Source organism: Littorina saxatilis, linkage group LG15 (assembly GCF_037325665.1).
Source record: "Littorina saxatilis isolate snail1 linkage group LG15, US_GU_Lsax_2.0, whole genome shotgun sequence".
NCBI classification, from domain to species: Eukaryota; Metazoa; Mollusca; class Gastropoda; order Littorinimorpha; family Littorinidae; genus Littorina; species Littorina saxatilis.
The window spans coordinates 1,620,924-1,630,923 of NC_090259.1; the positions used below are offsets into that span (position 1 = coordinate 1,620,924).

The window sequence follows — 10,000 nt, forward strand, 5'->3', positions numbered from 1 at the left end:
CTTATGCGTGCAGACGAGCAATTGTTGTTTTTGAAATGAGACTGCAGTGCAGTGCCGTGGTTCGCTTGCCCTAGCCGCCCTAGCAGACGACATAAACCTCGCAGCAAATTAACATGTTGGGCAAATGTGAACAAGCAAACGATGGGGACATACTACGTGAAGGGTTCACAGCATTCTTACGGTTCATATATAATAGTACCAGTCTCCCCGATGAGTGAAGATACAACAGAAGAAACATACCACATTTACTTTGAAAATCCGAGTCTCAGCTAACCGTGGCCTTGGCCGGAGTCAATTCAAGGGGCAACACTCTGCACAGTCAATCTGTCGAAGCTCGATGAAGGTTTCGAATCGCAAATAATTAAGAGTACAGTCCTTTCTCCGAGTTTAAATGAGGTCTCTGTGAAAGGTCATCAATTTTTAGCTTAACACTTCACTGGAATTTACCAACAGAAATTAAAACAAGAGTTTGCGTGTGACGAAAGCACGACACACTTGAGACAGCCTACACAAAAGTAGATCCAGTGACACAAACCTGACCACACAGTTACGCCTATCCAAATGCGCGTTGCAAAATGTGCGTTTTTAATCTTCTTTTTTCTCTGGCGGTACTGACAATATCGTTATTGAAACAATCCCAGTGCACTAAGGGATTTATAGAGCAAATCTCGAAAATAATTATTGAACTCAGCGCTATGCGCTTCGTTCAATAATGAATTTTCTCGATTTGCTCTATAAATCCCTTAGTGCACTGGGATGTCTCAATAACTTAAATAATAATAATAATAATAATAATAATAATAATAATAATAATAATAATAATAATAATAATAATAATAATAATAATAATAATAATAAATGAGCATTTATATAGCGAAACATCATAACTTTACAATTATGCTCTTTGCGCTTGATTTATTTAAAATTAAAACACAGTTATACAAGCATTTACGGAGTGAGGAGCAACAACAACTAAACAACAACATTCCGTCTGTAGATGTACTTCCATTTTAGATTCTTAGGACCTGCTTTTCTGGTTGTTTGCGTGTCTTCACCTGCAGGCTCCACTGTATCCTACACCGTGTCTACATTAGATAGGTCCCGACGCACGTTTTAGTAAGGCTGATAGGGTCTATGTCTACATTAGATAGGTCCCGACGCACGTTTTAGTAAGGCTGATAGGTTCTATGTCTACATTAGATAGGTCCCGACGCACGTTTTAGTAAGGCTGATAGGGTCTATGTCTACATTAGATAGGTCCCGACGCACGTTTTAGTAAGGCTGATAGGGTCTATGTCTACATTAGATAGGTCCCGACGCACGTTTTAGTAAGGCTGATAGGGTCTATGTCTACATTAGATAGGTCCCGACACACGTTTTAGTAAGGCTGATAGGGTCTATGTCTACATTAGATAGGTCCCGACGCACGTTTTAGTAAGGCTGATAGGGTCTATGTCTACATTAGATAGGTCCCGACGCACGTTTTAGTAAGGCTGATAGGGTCTATGTCTACATTAGATAGGTCCCGACGCACGTTTTAGTAAGGCTGATAGGGTCTATGTCTACATTAGATAGGTCCCGACGCACGTTTTAGTAAGGCTGATAGGGTCTATGTCTACATTAGATAGGTCCCGACGCACGTTTTAGTAAGGCTGATAGGGTCTATGCCGACCAAAAGAGTGGGATTCCGTGTAGGTGGAGTTCCTGTAGGTGAATTCCCTGCATACAGGGAATACCACAGGTTGTAGTTCTTGTAGCGTTTCGCTGATATCGCTGAAAGTCACGTGATGCTTAGCGACATCAGTAGAATTTGATGTTTTTTTCGAGTTTTTTTTATATTTCTTGGAAATTCGAGTATGGTTTGCAAGTTTAATTGAAAAACTCCATCCTGTGGGATTCCCTGTATCCTACAGGAACTCCACCTACAGGGAATCCCACTCTTTTGGTCGACATAGACCCCATCATATTTAGTAACATCTGTGTAACATTTACACGTTTTTCAAACGTGAGCCGTGAGGACTGTGCCCTTGTTACCGATGTGTCAAGGTCGTAAAAGGGAGGCTGCACTGTAGACTGTAGGACTGGGTGGCCGAGTGGTAACGCACTTGCGCTCGGAAGCGAGAGGTTGCGAGTTCGACCCTGAGTCAGGGCGTTAGCAATTTTCTCCCCCCTTTCCTAACCTAGGTGGTGGGTTCAAGTGCTAGTCTTTCGGATGAGACGAAAAACCGAGGTCCCTTCGTGTACACTACATTGGGGTGTGCACATTAAAGATCCCACGATTGACAAAAGGGTCTTTCATGGCAAAATTGTATAGGCATAGATAAAAATGTCCACCAAAATACCCGTGTGACTTGGAATAATAGGCCGTGAAAAGTAGGATATGCGCCGAAATGGCTGCGACCTGCTGGCCGATGTGAATGCGTGATGTATTGTGTAAAAAAAAAATTCCATCTCACACGGCATAAATAAACCCCTGCGCCTTGAATATTGTGCGCGATATAACTTGCATAAAATAAAAATAAAAAAAACAAATAAATCCCTGCGCTTAGAACTGTACCCACGGAATACGCGAGATATAAGCCTCATATTGATTGATTGATAGACAGACGGCATCGGGTCTATCTGGATCGGACCCCAGTACACTTACCTGGTCGCCGTTACAGATGTGACCGGTGGATACGCAGGCAGCCAGGTTGTCCATTGTGCACGTGGCTGGGCAGTGGACACCCAGGTTGTCTGGTCAAGAAACACGCACCGCATTAGCAGTGCACAACACACCTTTTATAATTGATAGTTACACCAGCACATGATAACTACAAGCGCTCATCCACCATTACTATCAGTCGACGCGCGGTGATACATATGCCCTTTGACATTTAATTGGGGGTATCCCGTACTAAAACTAGAATACGGGATTCTGGGAAAGCTGTTCAAAGGCACTTACGCTGCGTAAGTTACGCACTATATTCGATTTCCAGTACACGACTCAAAACCTTTGGAATAAATTAAAAGGAATAAAATACAAGAATATAGAGTTTATACAAGAAAGAAAAAAGTTGAAACATTCAGATTTTTTTTTAAATGTTGCCATTTACGGGATTCGAACCTGAGACCGCCGGGTCAGTGATCAAGCGTGTTACCAATGAGCCAACCCGGCACACAATTCTCATGCGTGAAAATAGAGAGTTCTCGAGCATGTGTCGAGAGAGAGAGAGAGAGAGAGAGAGAGAGAGAGAGAGAGAGAGAGATGATGATGATGATAATTAGTTTTAACGTCCTCTTAGAACCATTTGGCCTATCTTGGGACAGGTAGAGTTAATATGCTTTATGTGGGGACAAGACACTGGACAAACATGCAAACAGAGAACACATATGATCGTGTTATATATCTGGAGGTCCTGTTGCGATATTTCAAAATGGGGATGGAAGTAATGATTGTGTACGCGGAATGTGGTTGGACTGGAGCGGTTTTGTAGGCTTATTTGCTTTTTATGTATGTAGAATATGTTTGTATGTGTGGCTGAATAAGTTACAACAACAACAAAAAAATAAAAAAATAAAAAATAAAAAATTAAACAAAAATAATAAAAAAAAATTAAAAAAACAATTAAAAAAAATAAAAATAAAAATTAAAAATTAAAAAATAAAAATAAAAAATATCAGAATGGGGAACTTAAGTTCAGGTAGGAGGGCAGTATGTGCTTAAGCCTTGTTTGATCAATTGAGTATAGCTATGCTTTGTGTTTTAGACGCTTTAGTTGTTGGGCGTGGGAGGGGGGGGGGGTAAGGGGTCGGTGGGAGAGAGGACTGAGGGGTGGGAAGGAGGAAAGGGGATGAGGTTTTCAGAACAGATGTCCTATTTCAGCCTTATATATTGAGAGACACAGGGTGTATGCTGGCTTCCATTGAAGCGTGCAATGTTTATCTAAAAACTCATGGGGTTTCAGTTTGTGTTCGTTGACAAGGGTGTGTAGGTTGCGGAAATCTTGTTGGAGTGATTGGCAGCGGTCAAAGAGGTGTAAAAAAGATAGCAACTGTCCACATTCACAGAGACGGGGAAAGAACTTGTAAGCGCATCCATCCGTGCGAATTCTGCGAAGTATTTTAAGGAGGGGGTTGGGGAGTGTAGGCCTGTTTTGTTTTGTTTGTCGGGGCAGAATAAGCCAACCATGGGCATTGCCTTCTGTTTTTAATTCTGTTTCCCAGTGACACCAGGCAACTTTGGCCATTTTGTGTTTTGCTTCCGTCTTTGTTAATTTTAGGTCATGAAATGCTGCTTGATCTGTGACAGCCTCTTTTGCTGCTCTGTCAGCCATATCATTGCCTCTGATCCCTGTGTGTGAGGGGATGTACATAAGGGTCAGTTCTGTCCCAGAGGCAATGATCTGGTGACAGAGGAACAATATTTCCGTCTGAAGCTCTTCCCGGTTTCTGGAAAAGAGAGAGAGAGAGAGAGAGAGAGAGAGAGAGAGAGAGAGAGAAAGAGAGAGAGAGAAAGAGAGAGAGAGAGAGAGAGAGAGAGAGAGAGAGAGAGAGAGAGAGAGAGAAAGAAGGAAAAAAGAGACAGCAATGACAGAAACAGAGAGGAGCGAGATAGAACACCCCCCCCCACACACACACACACAAAGAAACACACACACACACACACTAACACTACCCACACCCACCACCCTCCCCAACCACCCACACCAATCATCCACCTACTCGTGTTGGCCATGGTGGTGATTTTCTGAGCGATTACCGTGGTGCACGTGTCATCAGCACAGCAGATCTGACAGGCCCCGTGAACCTCGTAACCCCCTGACGCGCACTGGCGGTCCGACTCTCCGATCTCGCGATCACAGTCCTGGCACCAGACAAAAGGAAACGTTTCTGAATAAATTAAGTAAAATTAATTTTAAGTGTAATACATTTTTTTCTGAAGTGGTACCCATTTAAACCTCTGATATTGTCAAATCATTGATTTTTTTTTGTTTTTTTGTTGTTGTTGCTGTTGAAGGATATTCTATAATTATGTTGATCGTTATAATTTTTCTTTAAAATCCAGATTATTAACTATGGAGAGAACAGGATTTTGTTGCTATGAGTAGTTCTATAAAATAATTAAATAGAAAGACAAGAAAGGAAACGAGGATTATGTTTATATAGTTTAGAAATGTGTTGAATATGAGCTATGTCATTGTACGTTTTATTATGCCTTCCTGGGTTTTTGTGGTTTTTTTCTTCTTCTAATTTTGGAAGATACATATAGCATAGCCTTGTATGTCTGATGTTATTTGATGTTGATGTCTGATGTTGTTGTCATGTCATATATGTACCAAAAAGAAATAAAACCATGTTAAAAAAAAATTCTGTGTACAGTAACCTCCAGCTGGGACGCATTAATCCTGTCTATTTGTCTAGCTGTCTGTCTCTGTCTAGCTGTCTGTCCTTGTCTAGCTGTCTGTCTCTGTCTATCTCTGTCTTGCTGTCTGTCTCTGTCTAGCTGTCTGTCTCTGTCTAGCTGTCTGTCCTTGTCTAGCTGTCTGTCTCTGTCTATCTATGTCTTGCTGTCTGTCTCTGTCTAGCTGTCTGTCCTTGTCTAGTTGTCTGTCTCTTTCTATCTCTGTCATGCTGTCTGTCTCTGTCTAGCTGTCTGTCCGTCTGTCTAGCTGTCTGTCTCTGTCTAGCTGTCTGTCCTTGTCTAGCTGTCTGACTCTGTCTAGATGTCTGTCTCTGTCTAGCTGTCTGTCTTGAGCGCTGTATAGCTCTCTGTCTCTGTATAGCTCTCTGTCTCTGTCTAGCTGTCTGTCTCTGTCTAGCTGTCTGTCTCTGTCTAGCTGTCTGTCTCTGTATAGCTCTCTGTCTCCGTCTAGCTGTCTGTCCTTGTCTAGCTGTCTGTCTCTGTCTATCTCTGTCTTGCTGTCTGTCTCTGTCTAGCTGTCTGTCTCTGTCTAGCTGTCTGTCTCTGTCTAGCTGTCTGTCTCTGTCTAGATGTCTGTCTCTGTCTAGCTGTCTGTCTCTGTCTAGCTGTCTGTCTTTGTCTAGCTGTCTGTCTTTGTCTAGCTGTCTGTCTTTGTCTAGCTGTCTGTCTCTGTCAAGCTGTCTGTCTCTGTCTAGCCGTCTGTCTCTGTCTAGCTATCTGTCTTGAGCGCTGTATATAGCTCTCTGTCTCTGTATAGCTATCTGTCTCTATCTAGCTGTCTGTCTCTGTCTAGCTGTCTGTCTCTGTCTAGCTGTCCGTCTCTGTCTAGCTCTCTGTCTCTGTATAGCTGTCTGTCTCTGTCTAGCTGTATGGCTCTGTCTAGCTGTCTGTCTCTGTCGGTCTCTGTCGGTCTCTGTCAAACGCATTGACAGCTGTTGTGTTTTTAACGCTTATGTCCCACATTTTCTTAGATTTTGAAAGTTAAATATAGTGAGGAATCAAAGCTATATTAATATACTGTGTATGGTATACTATTTAGCGTGGATTGTTCTTTTAATGACGAGAGAGAGAGAGAGAGAGAGAGAGAGAGAGAGAGAGAGAGAGAGAGAGAGAGAGAGAGAGAGAGAGAGAGAGAGAGAGAGAGAGAGAGAAAGGCAGACAGAAAGACAGACAGAAAGACATACAGGCAGACAGAATGATGAGACAAACTGACTGACAAAAACATAGAAAGACGGACACAGACAGATAGACTGACAGACAGATAGACGGGCAACTTACATGTGCTTTGTGGCAGCTGACTTCTGTGTGTCCACCGTACTTGAACTGGCACACCTTTGAACAAAACAAAGAAGAGTCCACTGTATGCGCGTCACGTTCATTTAGCTAGCCAGACAGACAGCCCACGCACCAAACATTCATCATTCCAGTCAGTCGTACATCCATGAGAACACAAATCCGTTCTGTCAACCATCCATACTCCTGTGTGTCCGTGCCTCATTCCATCAGTTATCCAAGCGGAGCGCGGGCGAAGCCCGCGCGTAGCGAGGTAGTTTTTTTTTTCATCTCCCAGCACTGAATTTTTTTTTGCCAAGTGGTGTCTGTCTGTGAACATTGTTCTAGAATTCATCTTTTAGCACAATATTAGCGACACTGTTTGGACAATTCTATTAAAATTAGGCGTACAAACTGATTTTGTTTCGGGGAATCCTCTCAGAGGATCAGAATTTTCATATAATATCATCGGAAGCTGTTACAACGGGAAAATGTGAAACTTTTGTCACTTTTTAACATGGAATTTCATCTTTGAGCGTTTCAAGCGGACTTTAATAAAATAGTTATTTGCGAATTAAGCAGCGGAAGACACTCACCGGTTCAACATGTGTATGGTCATTAAACCTCAAAACATTTCAGTAAGTGGTTTAGACAAACACCTCCGACATGTTCTAAATACAAATGACGTACTGGTATTGATGTAATGAGTTGTTCTAATCTTGTTCTTGAAACTCTTGCTGTTCCAAGCTTGTTCTTAGCAAGTCTTGGTGACGAGAACAAAGACTATCAATGAAATCTTTAGAAATAACCTCTGACAACGACGACGATGACGACGACGACGACGATAACAACAACAACAACAAATGACATCGACGACGACGACGACAACAACAACAACAACAACAACAACAACAACAACAACAACAACAACAACAACAAAAACAACAACACGAGAACAACAACAATCACGACAACGAACATGACAACAACAACACCAACAACTACGACGACAACTACAACGACTGGGTTATGATGACATCACCAATGATTTAAAGGCCGTTAAAAAATCGTTAAATCCTATTTCTTCACTGATTCTTATGAAATTTTAAAGGTAGGTTTGTTGTCCCCAACTTATTTTCACTCCATACTTTTCCAGAAGAAAAACATAATTTTGGCAGTTAAAAACCGTTAAATTTCAATTCTTCACAGATATTTATGAAATTTTGTGGGTAGGTTCGTTGTCCCCAACTGATTTTCACTCTATACTTTTCCAGAAGAAAGACATAATTTTGGCAGTTAAAAAACGTTAAATTTCAATTCTTCACCTATCTTTATGAAATTTAGTGGGTGGGTCCGTTGTCCCAAACTGAATTTTAAGACATACTTTTCCAGACAAAAAACCTTATTTTTGGCAGTTAAAAACCGTTAAATCTCAATTCTTCATCGATATTTATGAAATTTTGTGGGTAGGTTCGTTGTCCCCAACTGATTTTCACTCCATACTTTTCCAGAAGAAAAACATAATTTTGGCAGTTAAAAACCGTTACATTTAAATTTTCACCTATCTTTATGAAATTTAGTGGGTGGGTCCGTTGTCCCAAACTGAATTTCAAGACAAACTATTCCAGTCAAAAAAACTTATTTTTGGCAGTTAAAAACCGTTAAGTCTCAATTCTACACCGATATTTATGACATTTTGTGGGTAGGTTTGTTGTCAGATTTGACATGATGGCAGAATTGAAAGTGTGAGATATCCTGATGTTTCACAATTTATGCTGCATAATTCAGCCCCATAGGCGCTTGAATTTTAGGTGGAGTTGGGGTTTTTTTCAGCCCAAACCAGTAACCCCCACATGGTTTTCATGTCCCTTTCTGAGAGACTTCAAGAAGTTTCAATTTGACGTCATGATTAGCCTGCAGCATTAGCAAGTATGAAAACACGTCATCGATGACACATTTTAAGACAGAGAGAGAGAGAGAGAAAAGAGAGAGAGAGGGAGAGAGAGAGAGAGAGAGAGAGAGAGAGAGAGAGAGAGAGAGAGAGAGAGAGAGAGAGAGAGAGAATCATGTACACACAGATGGACGACTTCGCTTGGGGTATGTACTGCCCGGCAGTACACATCTACTTTATTCCTTGGTCTGATCGTCCGTCTTCTGTTTATTCATCTTAGCATTCATTCGTCGCTCTGTTTATTCGTCCATCCGCGTTTACTTGCCGGTGGGGCTTTAGCCCGTTCTTTTCGATCTATGAGCTTGTTCACTCATCCATCTCTCCATCCATCTCTCCATTTATCCATCCATTAATCTATTCATCCATCCCTCTTATATACCTCAATTGAACAGTCCATCTCTCCATTTATCCATCCATTAATCTATTCATCCATCCATCCATCCCTCTTATCTACCTCCATTGAACAGTCCGTCTCTCCACCTCGGTATTGACCAACATACTCGACCGTTCATTTATGGATCCATCCATCCATACATCAATCCATCCATCCATTTATCCATCCATCCATCCACGTACCCCACCTCTGAATTCAGCAATCCCACCTCTGAATTCAGCAATCCATCCACCCAATCGTCTATCTCTCTATGCGTCGAGCCGTCTATTCATCCATCCATCCCACCACTAAACTCAGCCGTACATTTCTCTATCCAGCCATCTATCCACCCACACCCACACATACAGTCGTCAACCTACTCGACCATCCATCTCTCTATCCATCCAACAGTCTATTCACCCCACCTACCCTCCCACCCACTCAGTTATCGACCCATCCAACTATCGATCTGTCTATCCACTCATCCACGCCTCTATTCCTGACCTCATCGCCGTGGCAGTTTTTGGCGTGGTTGAGACATTCAGGGAAGGAGTGATCGGGCCCGTGACAGTCGTAGCATAGCGGACCTGCCATGTCGCCGTGGTGAGGCTGGGCCGCTGTCAGACCTGTTTCACAGAGGGGACACACTCACTTCACTCAACACTCAACACTCAAACATGTCCTTTTGTGTGTGTGTGTGTGTGTGTGTGTGTGTGTGTGTGTGTGTGTGTGTGTGTGTGTGTGTGTGTGTGTGTGTGTGTGTGTGTGTGTGTGTGTGTGTGTGTGTGTGTTACACGACACTTGAGATTGCCACAAGTTCTCAAATGTCGTATAGTTGTGTTCTTTTATTCTACGTCGCCCGTCTTCGCAGCAGCAGAAAACAACTCGTCGAATTGAGTTCGAGGATTTATTTAGCATTCCATACATACAACTGCACATCGTAGCAGAACTCAAAGTAGAAGCTCTTTTTTACATACAAATCGCGCTGGCCTATATAGCA

General features: G+C 42.1%; 1 protein-coding gene across 1 annotated transcript in view; it reads right to left on the bottom strand.

The window, feature by feature from the left end:
• The window catches only part of LOC138948405 (uncharacterized), a 39,234-nt gene that overhangs the window by 26,196 nt on the left and 3,038 nt on the right, over window positions 1-10,000 (bottom strand). The window contains exons 2-5 of the mRNA XM_070319938.1: window positions 9,505-9,626; window positions 6,683-6,736; window positions 4,705-4,846; window positions 2,648-2,736 (exon numbers count right to left, since the gene is read on the bottom strand). Coding sequence (XP_070176039.1) covers window positions 2,648-2,736; window positions 4,705-4,846; window positions 6,683-6,736; window positions 9,505-9,626 — 407 coding nt within the window. The remainder of the gene's footprint in view (window positions 1-2,647; window positions 2,737-4,704; window positions 4,847-6,682; window positions 6,737-9,504; window positions 9,627-10,000) is intronic.